This window comes from Barbatula barbatula, assembly GCF_947034865.1.
Source record: "Barbatula barbatula genome assembly, chromosome: 24".
NCBI classification, from domain to species: Eukaryota; Metazoa; Chordata; class Actinopteri; order Cypriniformes; family Nemacheilidae; genus Barbatula; species Barbatula barbatula.
Window position 1 is genome coordinate 11523534 of NC_136787.1, and position 19238 is coordinate 11542771.

The following is a 19238-nucleotide window of genomic DNA, read 5'->3' on the forward strand; positions in this document are numbered from 1 at the left end:
GTTACTCAAAGACTGACGGCCTGCCATGCTTCACACAATATTGAGTTTTAACTTCACTTATAACTAGTTAAAGCTAACAATCACAAAATCGATGCAATATGAATAGAAAATACTTTTTTTCTTATCTATATTGGTGTCAAACGATTTAAAACCTCTTTAAGGAATACCCCACAAAAATATCCACTTCAAATGCATACTGATATATTTCAAAATCTAAAAACAAATAAAATAAGATAAAATAGATAATATTCTAAATAGTTTTTTTCTGAAATGCAAATATTCATTGGATTTCTTTGGCTGTTGACTTTTATTTTAATTAAACTTTAATTTGGCATGAATTCATGAATCACCAGACACGTGACACATATTCGTCTAATTGTTTTAATATAAAGCTTTTGCCTTTATATAAACAAAGACACACAGCTTTTTCTTTTGACATAAATTAAATTTTCAAATACACAGCAATACTCCGATTATATTTTCAGATTTTACACTATTATTATTATTGCTAATTTAAAAAATAAGCTCTGCTACTGAGAACAACGGCCATTCAAATGAGTGTCAATCTGCTTTCTGCCTCAAAAAGAATTTCTGAAGATTAAGTCTACATTAAAAGGTGGATAACAAGAGTTAAGTTTTATTCCAATAACTTTTCATTTTCCTACAACTATACTCGTAGGTTTCACAGACAAGGCTTGAGGCTAGTCCCAGACTAAAATGAATGCGTGATCTGATTTAACTGAACATAACTTGCCCAGAAATATCAGAAGTATCAGCACCATTGTTTTGTCTCAAGATGCAGACCAGTAATGTATTCTTCTGCATAAATATCTCAATTAAACTAAGGCATAGTCCAGGCTTAAGCTAGGCCGTGTCTGTGAAACCAGGCTTAAGAGTATACTTTAATATAGTGCTACTGCATACTGAGTGAGATCCCTTCACTTGGCTTAACCTGCATACTTTGACTATGGCAGATATAGAAATTAATACATTTTGAGTTTTTTGGTAACCAAATATAAGGGTTTGAAGTGAATACGAACAGAAATCATACAGCGTCCCAGTCTTCTGAGGTATAAGACAGCTGTCTGAATATTTCCAAATTCAACAAAATAAAAATTTTTTGTAGTTTTGGAAGCCTAATGGTTAAATTCTCTTAAAGGGGAGATCTCGTCTAGAGTATATTAAGTAAGCAAAAGCCTATTTTTTCCCATGAAGGTCAAATCATCTTGGGTTAAACTGATGCTGTGCACACACAGATGTCACATCCTGCCTGGGAAAAATCACATTACAAATTGTCAGAGATTTACATCATTAAAGTAAACATATAATCGCCTTTACACTTATACTTCACATTTAATAACATTCGTGATGCGAGAGAATGCAGTAAAGGGGGATCTTTTGCAAGATCGAGAAAGAGAGCTTTCTGTGTTTCTGTGTAAATCTTGGTCTATGGAAAGACATCTCATCTTGTCTGTCAGCCCAGCTATACATCCATGTCCACGGGACACAGCACATATCTGGGATCAAGTTTAGGGGTGAAGTCACGGAAGTTTCTGGAAGCTTGGGTCCCGAAAGTATCGAGCACTTTTCTGTTCATCAGAGCAAACCTAAAGATAGAAATCAATGTCTCGCTTGAAATCAAGAATTCACACACATACACTGAGACTACTATTCATGTTTTGCCGCTTATACACACCTGCCCTTTGTCAACCTCAGTAGAAACTTCCAGTATGATGGTCTCAGATTTTGCACTTCCATAACAGCCTGAGATGATTACATTACCAGCCAAAAGTTATTTTAAAGATGAGATAAATAAGAATACAAATAACACTTATTGCAGTTCCACAAATACTGAAGACAAACTTTAATTGTATCAATGACACAACATTAAAAAACTAATATCAAGCCAAGTGGCAACTGCAAACCAGTTTTGAAAAAAAGTTATTTTTATTTCAACACTTTGTTTTCTTTTTTGCTGCATGTAGTTCTTTTACTATATGACAGATCACTTATTGCTATGGATAAAAGCGTCTGCTAAATGACTAAATGTTTAACTATACAGCTCAGAGAGTGCGTATATACTTTGTTTACCTATTGTTTAAAATAGAGTGGTTGTATTAATAAAGTACTTTTTGTGGAATGTCTTGCTCAAGTTAAATTTCTTGAACTTCCGCGCCAGCGTTTTTAGATTCAGACGCATTTTCATCCGTATATGCGTTACTGTTTTAAAAAGTGGGTAACAGCGCCACCTACAGCATATTAGCGGAAACACGGTTTGCTTTAAAATCTTTGGCATTGAAGCGCTGTTCCCTGTTGACCAGGTCACTTGACATTGACAGGGAAAGAGTTAAAATGTTGCCAACTGGCAATGTTCTCATTCAGTAACATCATTATGTTACGGGGGTTTTCAAACTGAGGAGGATATAAGGGGTCCCCAGAAAAATTCATAGAAATAAAAAGCCTTACTTTGCTACATGGATACATGTTTATATATCCAACATTACGTATAGCCAATTATTATATATATTGTCTTTATAATATCACACTAACTATTTATCTAACAAAGTTGAAACATTTCTTTTAGACCAAAAAATATAGATGGATATGTAGGCTATTTAAGGAAGTTAAAGAAGTCCTCAAAAAAGTTTTTTAATATTTGGGGTTCCCTGGCGTCAGAAAGTATGAAAAGCCCTGATGTAACAGAATAAGTCACAAGCAACACTGGCTTGAAACAAATGTAATCTTTTGTACTTTGGTCTGAAGTGTCCTTGGCATCCAAACAGTGTTTTTGGATACATTTCGAACATATTTTACATACCGCTTGGAAACAGATGGCGGTGGAGATGGCATAGATTATCGTGTCCGCCTCAGGGAAGTAGGGAAATTTGCCTGCCTCGATCCCTTTGAAATACAATGTCTGAAAATACATAGTGAAGAGATATATACAAACATATTTTAATTGTTCCAGGTACTACATTACAGGTTATGGGCCGGCCATTTTGGGGTAAACTTTATTAAGTCTTTGGGGGATGATACATCACATCAATAGTGTTTATATGCTGCAACTTGTACTAAACGTTAATGGTTACCTCCACAAGTTTGGAGAAGAGGTACATGGAGATAGAGGTGCTTTTGTAAAAGAACATCGATGTGCCGGCGAGAAAACCTCAAAAGGGAAAAAGAGGAACTCAAAAACCTTAAACGGCTGTGAAAAATCAATGAGTAAGAGTCCAAACTCAATTTACCTGCAATGAGAGCGTGGAGCTCATCGTCCAGGTTACGCATCCATCTGAGTAAACAGCTTGTGCCCTGTCAATAAATGAAAGTGAAACAGCTTTCAAACAAAGTTTCGAAAACAAATCCTCCTAAAGGTTCAGGAGAAAACTGTCATAATGCAGGTAAGGTACCTTGTATATACTGACGAAAGATCCCAGGAAAGCTCCTAGCTGGAAGTTCTCTTTGTTGTATAGCAGCGAGAGCAGGCGAGAAGGTTTCGTGAAGACGTCTCTGAATGTCGACGGAACCTTCAAACAGCATTGAATGAGATAGCCCACGCTGAACATCCTGATGAAACCCTTTAAAGCACAAACCAACAAAAACTTAGAAGAGTCTCAAAGGCTGCCTTCCAGAAAACAGCAACAGCTAGAAAGTGATCAAAGGGCACCGGGGTCCCCTTTAACCTAGATGAAACTATCACGCTTACTCTTACTCAGGGTAGAAGGTATCAAACTCTTACTTTAACACAGTAGGAGATGCAGTTGTCCTGATAGTGTTTGCAACATCTATGCCTCGGTCCATGTTTGCATCTATAGGGGAACATAACATATGTGTGTTTGCATTCATTGTATATGTGGCAGGGAAACATACAAGTGTGACAACAACAAATATTGTATATCACACTTACACAGAGTCTAGCAGTTTGCGTGTAAGTGCTCTAATGCAGCTCCCTCTAGAGGCAGATGTGGGTTCTCGTCTCTCATCCAGCGGCATTGTCAGTCTCTCTGAGCCTTGTGGGTATGTGTGCTCAGGCAGGCAAGAGTGTGTAGGAATCTCCTCCTTGCCAACTATAAATCTGCCAGACACATAATCTTCTTTAACAGAGGAAGCTTTAATACACTGAACAGGACGTCTGCCGTGGTGCTTTGAGATTAACAGTAAACCCTCTTGAAATAAAACATAGCGACAAGACACACGTATTAGACGCTATAAAATTTATAAAAATCACTTACTTTAAGGCAGAGAAAGCAAAGCCATTCAGACCATCCTTACATCTGAAGATAACAAGACTTAAAAATGTTACTACAGATACAAGCTTTTTCGTTTAATGTTTTAATATCCTATTTATTTTAGACAATAACTTGACCGACTAACCTGAAGAAAAACATGTAGAGAGATGCGGTCATGCAGAAGAGAAGAATCTAAAAAACAAGAGGTCATCATCAAGATCATCCAAATCTAGAAATCACCTGTCGGTAAAGTGCCATGACATCAATAGTACTAACAGATGTATTTGTATCAGCATAATATCCACCTAAACAGAACCCTAAGCTCCAGAAAAACTGGAAAGAAACTACCTCTCCATGCTTCATGGGCTTAACAAGACCTCGTGTAACAGCCATCCGAAAAATAGTCTCCGTTGCCTGGAAATGACAGAGTACTTACTATCAAAATCAGCCTTGCTTTGCTCAAAACGGACAGTATGAGTGACAGATAACAGATGTTATGTTGACTGCTGACAGGAAATGGTCATGAAAGTATGAAAGAACTGTCAAGATGACTTGACCAAAATGTTAGAAAATGCTAAATTGCCTTACCAGGTTTGCCATATAAATTGTAAGAAGTCCTCTCCTGTATAAAAGCACAGTAATACATTAATAAGAGCAGTAATAAACTAGTTATATAAAGAAAAATAAAATGAGTCTAAGCTTTAGGTTTTTGTTAGGCTCTATTCAAATTATAACAGAGCACCTAATAGTGAAACCAGGACTTATTTTCACTTTGTAAATGTGGATACGCTTTGTTTTTTTTAAAGGCGGCAGAAGAAGTAATGGAAGGAAAGGGCTGACCTGCTTTTACGCTCTATTAGTATTGCGATGTATGAGGCAGGCAACGCCGCCCCAAAACCAGCTGACCAGGAGTAAAAACGTCCCAAAAGCCTCCTGAATAGGAGAAGACAGAGATAAGAGAGACGGTCATTAATAAACAAAATACCTTTATGAATAAGATTTACAATGGCAGATTGGAGCTAACAGCGATGCTTTCATCTGAACATAATATTGCTGTCTGATATTTAAATCCAATGACAAATTAAAGTGAACTATATTCCGTTGCCTCAACCGGTCATGCGGATTACCAGTCATAAATCTAAACTTTATCCGTGTAATCTAAAAACAATTCTTTATAGATCGCAATGTTCTTGTGTGCAGACTTTAAACGCTTGATAATGACAAGGATCCAAAGGTTGCTGCAATTCATGTTTGAACAGAACAAACATTTCTCTGAATCGTAGGTTTACCGAAGAATGCAAAAGAATGCGATGTATAGGCCTCCATTTGCGGTCAGGAAAGATGTGGACTGAAGGATCTCAGGAACCAGCCTTTTCTTGTAATAATCCTTCTTTCGTCTTCTTAAAATGGCTGCGATCTGAAACACAAATGAAACTTCGAAGTTAAAGAAATTTACAAATATTCCCCCAGACAAACTCTTAACTCCAAAGTTGATTTTGGTATATGTACTGAAATGAAACTTATTTTGTACCAGATTGCTTTGCGAAACATGCACATTGGAAAAACATGCTACAGAAATAAAATTTGAAATCGAATGCGTATATATATATATATATATATATATATATATATATATAGTTCACAAATACTACAGCTGCAACTCTGGCTGTCGCATTATATCAACTCCAGATAAAAGATCACCCTCCCTGGTACAACAGATCAATGCCATCAAAGCCTTGAGAGACCATGATCCCATATTAAATTTTTGCAAGAACCATGCCATTATTAACTGCTAATAATGCAAGAACTGCAACAATTCAGACATTGCTCCACTAAAACCACAGTTTGAAAAACAGCAGCAATGAAAACTAATAAATAAGTTGACAATGATGCAACACTCCGTGTCTGACCTATGAACACGTACAGTCAGTTGTGCCAAAACAGTTGGACCATAGATTTGGGTTACAACAAAAGAAACAATTTGTCATTTAGTTTCTGGTTTTTACCTAAATTTACAAAGACAGCGCCCCTGTAAAACCTTGCAGTTACACCTGTGCATTATCATCATTACGGCCTTAACGATTATGAAGGCATAAACAATTGACTATTCCACAACCACTTACTAAGTGTTAACTAAAGCAACCATAGTTTATATAGCAAGTTATAAAATGCGTTTCACCACAATAACCAAAGTTTAGAACCATGACATTTGTAAAACTATGTTAATATACTCATACTAGAATAAAGTAGGTTCTACAATTTTTACTACAATAAAACCATTTGTCTAGGGAGGTCCAAAGCCGAATAAGTTAAATATAATAAGAGCTCAAATAAACACAAAACTGAAAGTAACCGATTAGATCCGATAAATAGGACACGGTCTGTTTTATGAGAATGATCGTGCAAAACCAACAAGGCAGTCTATGAATCACATTATATATATATCTGTTCATCGACCTTTCGTGACGTTTAACCTCTTAATACGATACATGTGTTTCGATGCTGGAAGAAGCGTGAAGGGAGATGTTTTGAGTCACTTGACAGCTGTATAATTTGATTCCAACATGATTTAAAAGAGCATTGTATCGGTGCTCCATGTCACCTTAAAACGGACAAACGTAAAACGTAACGGGATAAGAACAGGTAAATAATAAATACACAAACACAATAGGCGTATTCGCCTTCGTGCGGCGCTGCGCAGACGGAGCATAATATGACATAACGTTACCGCGAGATCGTTTGAAAACAATGCTGTTGTTAGATCCACACTCGCGAGCCTTCGTGTCATAAACGAATCGGTCTGCACAGCGCCGCATGCGGGCCCTTACGCCGTGTTGCAAGACTCATAGCTGTCTGGCTAACTCAGACCTTGCGCTAAACAACGAACATTTGAACGACATCACGCTTACCAAATACAGAGGTGCATATATCTTGAAGGAGACCTCCAGAGCTCCGGCTGTCACCTGCAGGGTGGACCTCGTACATGAGGAACTCCATGTGTGTCCGATCTCATAGCAGCTGTGCGGTATGGACTTGCTGAGAGCGGCCATGTTTATCGTTGCCCGGTCGCGGGACCGCGCGTCCAGAGATCACGCATCGAGGAGCGATCCAGATTGACGCGCGCTCCCGGTGAGGGCGCATAACGGGATTTTTGTAAAATATTACAAATAATTAATCAACAATAATAGTAATATATTTAATATGATTTTGACTTTGATATGTGCATTAAGGTGTCTCGGGAAAGTTCTCCGTTTTATATCAAGTCCAAAAAACCAGCAAATACGCTGAAAAACGCCTCTGATGGCTTTTGTTGACGTTGACAATATTTTACTCTCATTCCTATTGGTTGAAATAACTGATTAAATATAAGTATTTGAAGATCATATATAAAAGACAATGCATATGTAATGCTTTACCTTAGAAAAGTGCTGGATGCATTTAATTATTCATAAATTCTCCTGTATTAATGCTCTTTTATCAGATTTACCATTTAGTTTGTGCTGGTCAATTTAAACAATAGTAAAACTGAACAGCTAGAAATTTCCTTCCAAAGTTTTTAAAAAACTTGAGCCCTGGTTACTCTTATGGTACAACGTTACTGTCTTTACTGACTGGAAATACTATTTTTTTGTCTGGTGACACAATTTAGCTTAACATTAATATTAGAGTAAAAATGATTGCTTAAAAGATAAAAAAAAAAAGAGTCAGCTGACAGCTCAAGTGCCTTTTATTGGGACCAGAAACAAACAGCTCAAAGCCACTCATTGTTAACATGGATGGCTTCTAAAAAAATACAAAAGAATGGGGCTTGAAATTAAATACACAACACTTGAAAAGCTAAGACTGTGAGGAAAAGATGGAAGATCACACAGGTTAATGACATCATTCATCTTCATCCCAGTCCTTCTTTCCTTGTGGAGCTTTGGGTCCTCCAGCTGGCTTGGCCATGATGATCTGTGGATAAATATGTGGAGAGACATATTCAGACACTTATAGCATATGAGACAGTTAAAACTGTGATTTGGTGCAATGTTAGCAGTGCTCCGAGACAAAAAAGTGCTTTTAGGGCATGCTTGCATGCAAGTGAACCGTGCCAAAATTTCCGAGCAGTGTTAATGCTTTAGTATCTCTTTTAGTTATGATACAACTGTCAAAATACAACAAAATACAAACAAACTCAATAATCTCATCTTATCACTATCTAAACAAATGGTCAATATTACTAGTAAACTTTCCACAGTGTTCATGCAACACCCTTCATCACTCCAGTGGTTAAGCACTCCAAACCGCGGCATGTTTTAAGGCACCTTTGCTATGTTTTTATTTATCAACGATGCGTATCAAATTTGTCTGGCTCCTCTGCATAATCATCCTTGTCCCAGTGTCCTTGCTGCTTGGGGGCTTTGGGTCCCCCTGCTGCCTTTGCCATAATGATCTGGCATACACATATCAGATCATAATCCAGAAAACATCTTGAAGCAGCGCCTAAATTTGATACAATAAGGACAACTACACAAATAAATGTACAATAAATGGCTAACCTGATCCACACGGAGGACTGTAATGGCAGCGTTTGTGGCCAATTTGATGGCCCAGTTTTTGACCAGATAAGGATCGAAGACACCAGCCTCCATCATGTCCTTCACAGCAGGTCCCTCTCCCTTAACACAATTTAATGTTCATCAATCATTTGATATCTCATGTCAACGGTCTACTGTAAAAATGTACTTTACAGGCCTCACCTCAATGTCAAAGCCTGCATTCTTGTTGCCATCGTGGTGAGCAGCGTACAGTTTGGAGATCAGCTCGTTGCCCTTCACACCAGAATTCTCAGCCAAAGCACGGGGAAACACTTCAAACGCCTCGGCGTACTTCTTGATGGCGTACTGCTCCAGGCCTGGGCGTGACTTTAGACGAAATCAGATCATCAACTGGGGTGCAAGTTTAGCTGAGCGACAAAATAAAATAAAGTTGGTCACTTTCTTACCTCTCCATAGGAGGTTATGTGTTTAGCCAGCTCGATTTCTGTGGCACCTGCACCTGGACAAAGACGCTTGTCCTGAGAAGGAAATAATACAGTTAACATTATATTCTAACATTTTTTTGTAATCGTGTGCAGGTGGTTTTGGAACGAGGGAATAGTTTTAAATAAGCCTGGACTCACCCTGACAAGGACTTTAAAGGTGTTGACTCCATCGTCAATGGCCCGCTCAATATCATCCATCATGTTGTCTGTGGACCCACGTATCACCAAAGTAGCAATGGCCCCATCCTCTTTATCTAAAAATTAGAAGGTCTGTGTAAGCTATGTGGATCTTAAAGGATTACATAATTATTTGTTTAGGAATTTTTATATAAAAAAAAAAAGTCTCACCATGTTTAAAGACCACAACCTGCGTGTCTCCAACCTCTGACAGGTACACACTATCACAGTGGCCCATCTCCTCTGGGGTTGGGGAAGTCTGTTTATTCAGAATAAAAACAATATTGAGACTGACATCATGCGATTCTACACCAGGACTAGTCTGAAATGGTGAAAAAAGATAAACTTACTAGTCTGGGCAATGCAGTGGCTCCTACAGTTTTGCATAGTCGTCTAAGGTCCCATTTTGAGTTTAGCCTTAGTAAAAAAAAAAATATATAAAGCACCTATAAACATCATACCTTTTCCCAGATTCACAGATCAGGCTTAAGACTAGTACCAAACTAAAAGGAAAGTTTGAGATGCATTAAGTGAAAATAAATTGCCCTGACATATCATAAAATATGTAATTGTCATTGTTTTGTCTAAAGATGCACACCAGGAACGTTTTCAATGGCATTTTAATAAAAGATAATTAAATACACTAATTTAACAAAAGGCATAAATAAGGCCATTATGTTCTGATTTTCAACTTGGAGAAGGAGTGCAAAAAGAAAGTGATGTCACTCACCTGACTACCATAAGATTGTACTTGTTGGCGTAATGAAGGGCCATGTCAGCAACTTTGCCCCCAGTAACAACAACATTGGCCCCAGAATCAGCGATAGACTTGACCTGGGCCTCCATCTGGTCCTCCTCCCCTTTACTGAAATTCATCAGCTCCGCTGCATTCTTGATAAGTACTGTGCCCTGTGACACATCGGATAGAAACAACTTTTAAGAAAACCAAATGATATATGCCAAGTAAAAACTATGAATTTTTTGGCTGCAGTGTGCAACCTATTGTCATATGTCTCAATTACAAAAGATCTGCTAGTAATTTAAGCAAATATTAACGCAAATGTAATACAGATACATTATATAGTATGAAGTATGTTTACATAGTTTTTAACAGAGCATTTTCCTACCTTTGTTTCAGTAACCGTGCAGTCAAACGGACAGGAGAACACAGCAATCTTTGCAACTTTGACAGATGTGACGTCTCCCTCCGTCTCCTTCTTAAATACCATCCCATGAAGCATTGTAGAAGAGTTCAGACCACAACCCTACACCGAAAAGGAAAATATCTGTACCGGCTCCAGTCTACTACAAACATATTCAGGCAATTTACTATTTTTATACGTACCAAAATCTTGCACACTCTGACATTATCAACGTTGAAACTGCCAGACTCAGGGAAGATGGAGACTACAAAAATAAATACAATTCATCCTGTTAAAAAGGCCAGTAACATACAACAGGCCTAAGAATATCATAACTACAAACCAAAGAAAGCCATGTTAATATTTCAAGTATTTGACTGAGCACGTTATCATTGTGAGAGAAAACAAAATAATTTAAATTCAGATTTTACCACAAGCTTGTGCAATAAGGTTGGCCAGGAAATCCTCGTTGCCATACTGTTTGCTCATGACAGCTGAGAGGATCATCGCCTTTGCCTCATCCGAATTGTGCAGGTTTTTAGCAGAGGAGCAAACGCAATCAGGCAGAATCTCAAGAGTTTTCTTACATGCCATCTCATATCCCTCAATCACCTGCATAAACAATCATCAAATCATACATTTTTAACACAGGAAACAGTTAACAATTTTAAGAGAATGCAAAAGATAATGAAGCACTACTTGGGAATACATATAAAAACGTTATGAATTAGTCATGCATACATTTCATACAAACATCTACGTCCAAGCTGCTGTTCACTGACCTCTGACACAGACAGGCCCATCCTCAGCAGTTCTTCTGCCAGCTCCAAGAGAGCACCAGCAAACACCAGCACAAAGTTTGTCCCATCACCAACCTCCTGCTCCTGCATGTGTGATGCCATCACAATCATTCTTGCGGCTGGGTGCTGAACCTGTCCAACAACAGAAACACACTTTCAGTGGAAACGCTAATTGAAAATGATGTAAGGCTATTCATGTCATCATGGATGTGAAGCCAACAATACTAGATTTCTATAATTATGGTGATTACCTCCAGCTCTCTGAGAATGGTGGCAGCATCGTTCGTGACAAAGAGTTTCTCCAGATGGTTAATGACCATTTTGTTCATACCTGTGAAAATGTATACATTTTAGCATCAACCGTTGTCACCAAATATATTTGCCTATTTTAGTTGGGAGAAAGTGTTTGACTTGCCATTGGGCCCATATGCAGTTCTTGTGGTCTGTGCTAGTTCTTTGCAAGCTTGGATATTTCTGTAAACGGCCTCTTCAAGACCAGAATAGTGCTGCATGAAGAGAAGGATTTGGAGATGTTAGATCGACAAGTAAATATCACATCGGCGAAACAAAAGCATTCAAAGAGCAATTCAGCTCTCTTTAAATAAAATAAATTCATATTATGAAATATACGGCCCATACAAACAAATATCAACATGCATTCAGATTGGGGAACTGCCCATCCCAGTGGCACAGCTTGCATCTTTCATTCAAGTAAATTTCTCATCTCCGTCAAAGTATTTTTTTAAAGATATGTAACTGCGATTTAACACAAATAGAAAGACGAGTTCTCAATTCAGTGGGACGTCAGATGAACAATATCTGTCTGTCAGTAACGGCGCTGTGCCGGTAGGCGCACATGTCTTCAGCTAACATGCTAACTTTATACACCCATCCTTTTACGCCGAAAATCACTTACTTCCAAAAGCCGATGCGGGCTATCTATAAATACGCAATAACAATTGCGATCTTTCTAAAACTATTGTTTCTCAGTTCATTACAAAAGCACAATGGGTTTAACCGCCATCTAAATGGACGGGAAGGCCCATGTTCTAGAAATCTCTATATGAACTTACTGGGTGTTCCGTGAAATAACGCAGCAGAATCAATACATTTATTCAACAGCCGTACCTTCGCACCATCCTTTAACATCTGGGCAAAGCCCGGGGCTTTGGGGACGTGAAGAGCCATTTTGAGCAGATATTGTGGATATTAGATTGAGGCTGCGATGACGCTGCTGCGATCAGCAAGCATGCAGCTAAGAAAGAACAGGCGTGACTGCGGAGAGCACAGATACACGGATGAGTGGAGACAGGGGAAAAGAGTCGAGCGCCGAATGATCGATCGACCCCAACCCATGAGAAAAGATGTTTCATGTGTTTGGATAGTGTTTTTAAAATATTTTTTATTATTCAAAAATAAGGGGTGTGTACATATATATTTGACATTTTTTTAAATAATTGAGTGACTGGAAAACATATGCGTATTTTTGGAGCAATGCGTTTTTATCGTGTACTTAGCCATTTAAAAGAAATAGTATCGAACAAAAAGTCTGGAAAGTAAAATAAATCATTATATAGTGTCATCATATTATTTTATATGTATGTATGTAGGCTATGTATGTATGTCAAAATATATTATAATAAAATCTAATATAATTGGTAAACTGCTTTATTCTTGTTTAAATTGACATGTTTGTTATGTAATCTACTTTATTGTTTATATATAAATTAATTAATGTGTGACTGCCAAATTCTATTCAGCAATTTCATTGTTCAATGACGTCAAAACAATGTTTCATTCTACAAACAAAACCCCTTTCCATGGCTCAAGCCAGTGAGGACAAAATTATTATCAATGTAAAACCTATGTATTGTTCAAGTTAATGTCTGGGTCACTCAAAGCTGATTGGAGAGATGCACATTGTTCTCATGCAAAGTCATGTCATCTGGGCCATTTAATTGGCGTCCGGCTGGCACACAGGGAAACAGTGTTCCTCTTGAGTTGAAGAGCTGGGGTTTCTTTAGCTTTGTTGCGTAAATCTGCTTTTGGCTTCTCGGTGTACACTACGAGGATTAATATCGAGACTTTTTACAGTATAAACGTGGTGCAGAAGATCTACACGAGTGTCAATGGGGCGCCTGTAGCGACTCCTTTCGTGCGCGTGATTTGAAACTTTTCTATAAATACGTTTCGATTGGCAGGTAAAGTGTTTCTCTCATATAATCATATGCAACTATGATGTTTTTTATTTATTTTTAATCTCGACATTGCACATGTTACAAGTGTCTCCTTATGTTTGGGACATGATACAATGACATTCATGTTTAGACTCGTGTGGGCAGTTTGTATTTGAGGTATTAGTCATATTTTATACAAATAAAAACATCTTTATTTTTGTTGTTGTTTTTTTACATATTGCTAAGTTGCATGTTTATTTAGGCTACTTAAAGTAATTTTATAAACAACAATGAGATTATGCAGACACTGCAGCCCCTGTATAAGTGTGGGCACATGATGAAACCTATAACATTTGAAATGCTGGTGAATGTATATATATTTATACTAAATGCTTTTTGATCTGTATTTCCTCCTCAGGAATAAATGATCACCTCAACAAGACGAGTCTCTGCAGATAAACCTGAAGTACAAATCGCATTCAGCCTCAAAGAAACCCCAGGTAACGTATCTACTCTGACAGGAGGGATGATCTAGATTTTCAGTTTACACAGTTGTGACAGAGACTGTGATTGAGAGACTAAAATAGGGTAGGAAGATGCATGACTTCTACTAAAATGGCAACCAACAAAAGCCACCCAAAGCCTCTCGTGTGGGATCAATTCAACTTCTGCCATCCTTTTCAGAGAAGCAGGTGCCCCCTCTATTTTCGTTCATCTCTGGCATCTTAAAAACAAGATATCTACCTAGCCACAAAGTCAACAGCGCTGTCAAAGTGTTTTACAGCTATTCATGCAAATGCTTTGATGGCAGCTGCTGCCGGGACATTGCAGCATCGGGTTTCCTTTTTAATACCTCATTGCAGCATGATTCACTCATTTGCTTTTAGAACACAAGCCTATATTTAAAAGCATTTCATACTTCACGCTTTGTTGCTGATTTGCCCTGTCTTCTCTTGTATGTTTTCTGAGTCTTGAATGCAGATGCAACCAAATATATATCAATGCACAGTTTTTTGGTCCATACTTGTGTAGCCCCATCTATGATAAACAGCCACTGGCAGGCCCTCAAAAGATGAATGAATGTCTTAAAGTATGGTTTTACCACAATTTTACCCTAGAAATATCACGCTCAACAATGCTAAATTTATGGTTATTATGGTTTTACATCAAATACCATAGTTAATTATTATACAACTAATGTTATTCAAATATTATCATACAACCTTGGGGCCCCATCTTCTGACATGACACAAAACTGTCACGTTCACCCCCACCGGCCACATACTGCAGGAATTACGTGTGATTCCTGATTTGAGTAATGGGCCTATCAGGTTTAAGATGTGCAAATTTCGTGTGTGTATATATACATATCGTTTAATTGGCCTTCTGGCTGAAGCATGACTGTAAACAGTCCTGTTTTAGCTGATTGCATCAGAGGATTCCCAGGATGATTGGAGCGAGCCCCACTTGGACATAGCTGGCATGGCGGGAACCAGTGCAGACAAGCTGTCTGTCAGAGCACTCATTAAAGTCAAGCCATTATGAAGAATCTGTCCGATAGTTACTTTCAATCTGTCCATTTAGGATTATGGAGTCCATGGCCGAACAGGTGGTGTTTGAATTAGGCTTTTTGACCTGATCTGGGATCAGTTTTTTAGGTCTCTTGTGTGATGCCCACGGTTTGTTTATGCCAGAGAGGCTGGACCTAAATCGGTATAGACATCTAACATGATAACAGACAGTAGATGTGGTGTCATTGTGGTGCAATTTGAGATGGTGTATGGCTGGGTTGATTAGATGGATGTATATGTCATCATGAAGACCTCAAACATTAGTATTCACATACCAGACATGTTGAACTTGCTTTCTTTCCTCTCAGAGTTGAAAGATGCAGAAGATCCCCTTCCATCTTTCCCTGACCTTGAGCAACGTCTGCAGGTAAAGGTTATTAATATTCTCTTAAAAGAATACTTTAGTCCTCCTGGAGTACACTTTGCAAGTATGCTGGGCGACTGATGTTTAACATGATTTTAGCTATAGTCTATAGTGATTTAAGTCTACAAGCTGGTGGCACAACATCCAGGAAGGTTAAAATTATTGTTAAGTTTGGCTTATGGCCTTGAAAGTGACCCATGAGCTTTTGTGCGTATTGAAGCCATTGATCTGTCCCAAACGTTACCCACATACTGTACTCGGACACCAGTTGTTGTCCATGAATTTTGTAAGTATATACGAAAATGATTTGAATGCAGAAACAGTTTACCTTTAATATGTTCTATTCTTTATTGTTATTATATATTGGAAATACATTTACATTTAGTCATTTAGCAGACGCTTTTATCCAAAGCGACTTACAGATGAGGAAACATTGGAAGCAATTATAACAACAAAATACATAAGTGCATCAAAAACTAGTTCATTAAAGCCTAGCACAGTATACAAAGCTAAGAATAGTGAGGTTATTTTTTTATTTTTTTTTTTGAATTAGAAAAAAGAATTAGGTTAAATCAATCAGCGAGGTGTTGACGGAAGAGATGCGTTTTCAGGCATTTTTTAAAGATGGCAACAGAGTCTGCTGATAGTTACATATAGATAAATAGATAAATACATATTAGTAGAGACCGTAGAAACATAAGGAAAAAATAATAATATAATAGAAATAAAATATATTGAATGCTTGGCACTGTTGCACATCGAATGTAAATACCAAGATAAACCCACTGTACTAATGTTAGAAATGAACGCCAGAAATAACTAACGTTTTACATGCAAGTGTAATGTTGTTAATTATACATTTTATGCAATCTCAGAAAAATTGTCAACATTATAAACCACTTTTCTGTTTTATACTGTTTTTGTTGTCCTTAGTTTGTAACGCATCGTAATATTGAAATTAATCCATCACATTGTGAAAATATGTCACGTTTCTTGCTGAAATAAATATTCAGTTGTAATGCTGCAGTAAGACCACAAGAAGTCAGTAGTCAGAACATTGGAGTTGTTTCGAGGGAAGTTTGTGGCATCAACAGAGAGACTCTCAGACAGAGTAATTTTGGGGCAAAGGCAGCAAAGAGATTACATAAAATGGTAATGTTCCTTTGCGACGTCAGAAAGATTCTTGTTCTAACCAGGATAAAGCTTAAAGTAAAACTGCTGGTGAAATAATTGATCAATATATTGATATGATACAAATATTACTATAGTTGTTGCTTGGGTAGGCTCAACACCCACACTTTGGGGATTTGAAGGGGAAATCTGGGAGAAGCAGAAGTGCTTTGTTTTGTAGATTATATTCTATTGAACTGTGATGTGAGTCACTACGAAAGCAGAAGTTCACAAAGGGAATAAAAACGTCAAGTGTCTCGACAACTCTTTCCATACATTGTGTTTATTAAAACCTTCTGATGTGGCTAAACAATAACATTGTGTATATTTTAAAATGTGTGCTTTAGTCAAACAATAATTAGTAAAAAATGTAATTGCCTTTATTGTAACAAATATGTGTACAAACAATAACATGCAGTATATTTGCAAACTGAGTTATTGATAATAACAACTGTGGTTTGTTGTGAATTATTATATTAAGGTAAAATTACACACTAAAACTAGTTTTACTACAATGTGAATTATAATGTGATGATCTGTTCTCCTCACTCATAACAGCCAGTCCTGCCATGTCAGTCACTAAAGGAGTCTGTAGATGTATATAAAGACCACTGCAAGATGGCCAATGAATTTAACCAGGTCAAACATGAGATCGCCTGGCTGGAAGACAGAAAGTAAGCTTTCAAAATAACTACTCTCAACAAACTAAAACCATTTAAATTTTGTATGATGTTATTTAAAATATTGCTATTCATTTCTAAATCGAATAGGCCTGTGTAATGATGACATTACTGTTTTGTTTTCTGCATTTTCTTAACAGCATTGCAAAACCACGATAAAAGAAAACGAAAGTCCATTTAAAGTGACATTTAAAAGTTCACCCTTTCATGTACTTTGGAAATTTGACAATTCTTTTATAGAAGGAATTGTTTTGTGTTGTAATATAACACCGTATTTACACCTACAGAAATTAACTTTTATATACACTGAAAATTGTGCTCAATGAAATGTTTCACACAAGTGTAAAATGTAATGGCAGATACATGTTATCCTGATATCATCCTTGTCCAATTATAAACTATATTAAAGCTTTGTGTTCCAAATATTAAACCTTGCTCAGATGGCTAACATGGTTTAAAGGCCACGTGTAGGCTAGAGGAGATTAATCGTTGATTCTGTGCCATTTTGGATCAAAGCCCACTGCTTTGTTGATTTGATCTTGAGTTAGTGGGATGCGACCAATGTGTGAGTATAGGTACGGCGATAATAAAATAATGTCAACCAAAGTTTCAGATTTAAGATCAAACCGAAAGTGGTTGACAGTTTTGTATTCTAAAAGTTAGTCAATGCAAACCTGTTGTCACCTGGAAGACACCCAAGACACATGTCATGTGTTATTTTGGCAAACTTCCTTGTAAAGATTATGAAGCGTGTAAGTTGATCTACCATGTTTAAGCTTTTATCTGTGTGTGTGCACAGGAAAGAAATCATTGCAGAGCTGTTAGAAGATGAAAAGGTGACGATGGAGTTTGCACGGCTGGAGGAGGAACACAGAATACTTACCGAAGAGAATCGCAATCTGATCACGGTTCACAGTGAGCGGGCCAAACAGCTCGAGACTCTTCGAGTCCTCAGTTAGAAGAGGCAGGGCTCCTCATGACCTCACTAGGTCACTTACAAACATTTAAGTGTTCTTTCCATGTTTATATAATAATGTACTGATGGAAAAAACTGGTCCCGAACCAATGTTCGGAGACACTTAATTCATGTATGTAATACATGTTGAGCTAAAATGGCTCGATGATTTTGACATTGTGGCCCAGGCTTGTGTTTTATTTTAATTTGTTGACCTGAAGGGTCGCATTATTCATGTCTGACACAGTTTTCAGAATACTGTAGACTATACTACGTTTACCTCTGTTTGTGTTAATAGGGCATGTGTTGTTGACAGATGTGCTTCACTGCCTATTGTACAGAAATTGTGTCGGTGTTACATCATTCAAAATGCTGTGCTGTGAAAGAGTAAATGTTACTCTTAAAGCGTTTACTGCTGTCACTTGGTTGCATAGATAGGAATGAAGGAATTACGTTTCGGTTAAACTAGTCAAGTTCAAGCAAGGTGACAACAGACATATGACTGCACACCATTGTTTAGTCACTGGGTAATAGGGAACTTGGGTTTTGAAATGTGATCTGCTCATTTTTGGTTTGTGAAACTCTAAAAAAAAATCAATGGCTGACACCTCCCACACAGCATTTATGAGGTTCTTATTGTATTTCCTCAAATGAGTTTTGCATCACGAAAGCTGACATTTTAAATGTTAAGAAAACATAAATGTTTATTAATTGTGTAGTGTGCCACTACATAAGGATTATGCTTAAATACTTGACGTTTTGGTAATACATTTTTGGTAACAACATAATTAATTTTATCGTAAAATGTTGGAAAATTGTTATAATAATAATAAATGCAAATGTGCACCCAAACAGATAGTGTAAATAATTTCGATTAATATTAAGTGTCAACTAAACTCTGCACTGCTGTTGAAAAATACGGAAGTCGTGACGTTCGTGATTGACAGGAC

At 37.4% G+C, this 19238-nt stretch overlaps 3 protein-coding genes across 4 annotated transcripts; 1 reads left to right on the forward strand and 2 right to left on the reverse strand.

Moving 5' to 3' along the window:
* Positions 1–181: 181 nt before the first annotated feature.
* tmem135 (transmembrane protein 135) lies at positions 182–7352 on the reverse strand. Its single transcript, XM_079447864.1, has 15 exons — positions 7136–7352; positions 5516–5643; positions 5067–5159; positions 4815–4848; positions 4575–4640; positions 4372–4418; positions 4230–4271; positions 3905–4072; positions 3737–3806; positions 3408–3575; positions 3246–3309; positions 3090–3166; positions 2819–2917; positions 1697–1764; positions 182–1607 (listed from the first exon to the last, which is right to left on the reverse strand). Exons 1-15 carry the CDS (start codon positions 7274–7276, stop codon positions 1484–1486), a joined length of 1389 nt encoding a protein of 462 aa, XP_079303990.1. The 5' UTR covers positions 7277–7352; the 3' UTR covers positions 182–1483.
* Positions 7353–7935: 583 nt separating this feature from the next.
* Positions 7936–12735, reverse strand: cct8 (chaperonin containing TCP1, subunit 8 (theta)). 2 transcript variants are annotated; one of them, XM_079448272.1, is made up of 16 exons: positions 12500–12735; positions 11787–11877; positions 11623–11702; positions 11354–11503; positions 11003–11183; positions 10775–10836; positions 10557–10694; positions 10160–10338; positions 9780–9846; positions 9601–9688; positions 9391–9506; positions 9214–9285; positions 8969–9133; positions 8768–8887; positions 8534–8661; positions 7936–8180 (listed from the first exon to the last, which is right to left on the reverse strand). In XM_079448272.1, the coding sequence occupies exons 1-15, from the start codon at positions 12557–12559 to the stop codon at positions 8554–8556; spliced, it is 1677 nt and encodes a 558-aa protein (XP_079304398.1). In that variant the 5' UTR covers positions 12560–12735; the 3' UTR covers positions 7936–8180; positions 8534–8553. The 2 variants fall into 2 exon arrangements, with proteins under 2 accessions (XP_079304398.1, XP_079304399.1); XM_079448273.1 differs by lacking the exon at positions 8534–8661 and having other exon boundaries at positions 12500–12648.
* A 564-nt stretch (positions 12736–13299) lies between these two features.
* Positions 13300–19200, forward strand: map3k7cl (map3k7 C-terminal like). Its single transcript, XM_079448069.1, has 5 exons — positions 13300–13572; positions 13967–14048; positions 15428–15486; positions 17212–17327; positions 18133–19200. The coding sequence occupies exons 2-5, from the start codon at positions 13973–13975 to the stop codon at positions 18290–18292; spliced, it is 411 nt and encodes a 136-aa protein (XP_079304195.1). The 5' UTR covers positions 13300–13572; positions 13967–13972; the 3' UTR covers positions 18293–19200.
* Positions 19201–19238: the final 38 nt, after the last annotated feature.

What these genes read in the sequence shown, in the direction of transcription:
- cct8 (XM_079448272.1), bottom strand. Translation starts at nt 12,559, where the DNA reads ATGGCTCTTCACGTCCCCAAAGCCCCGGGCTTTGCCCAGATGTTAAAG. An exon ending in TGTTAAAGGATGGTGCGAAG is followed by an intron (nt 11,878 to 12,499) that starts GTACGGCTGTTG and finishes CTCTTCATGCAG; the next exon opens with CACTATTCTGGTCTTGAAGA. An exon ending in CCACTGCATTGCCCAGACTA is followed by an intron (nt 9,689 to 9,779) that starts GTAAGTTTATCT and finishes CTGAATAAACAG; the next exon opens with ACTTCCCCAACCCCAGAGGA.
- map3k7cl (XM_079448069.1), top strand. Translation starts at nt 13,973, where the DNA reads ATGATCACCTCAACAAGACGAGTCTCTGCAGATAAACCTGAAGTACAA. An exon ending in ACCTTGAGCAACGTCTGCAG is followed by an intron (nt 15,487 to 17,211) that starts GTAAAGGTTATT and finishes CACTCATAACAG; the next exon opens with CCAGTCCTGCCATGTCAGTC. An exon ending in GCCTGGCTGGAAGACAGAAA is followed by an intron (nt 17,328 to 18,132) that starts GTAAGCTTTCAA and finishes GTGTGTGCACAG; the next exon opens with GAAAGAAATCATTGCAGAGC.
- tmem135 (XM_079447864.1), bottom strand. Translation starts at nt 7,276, where the DNA reads ATGGCCGCTCTCAGCAAGTCCATACCGCACAGCTGCTATGAGATCGGA. An exon ending in AGCCCATGAAGCATGGAGAG is followed by an intron (nt 4,419 to 4,574) that starts GTAGTTTCTTTC and finishes CTTGTTTTTTAG; the next exon opens with ATTCTTCTCTTCTGCATGAC. An exon ending in CGCAAACTGCTAGACTCTGT is followed by an intron (nt 3,807 to 3,904) that starts GTAAGTGTGATA and finishes GTTCCCCTATAG; the next exon opens with ATGCAAACATGGACCGAGGC.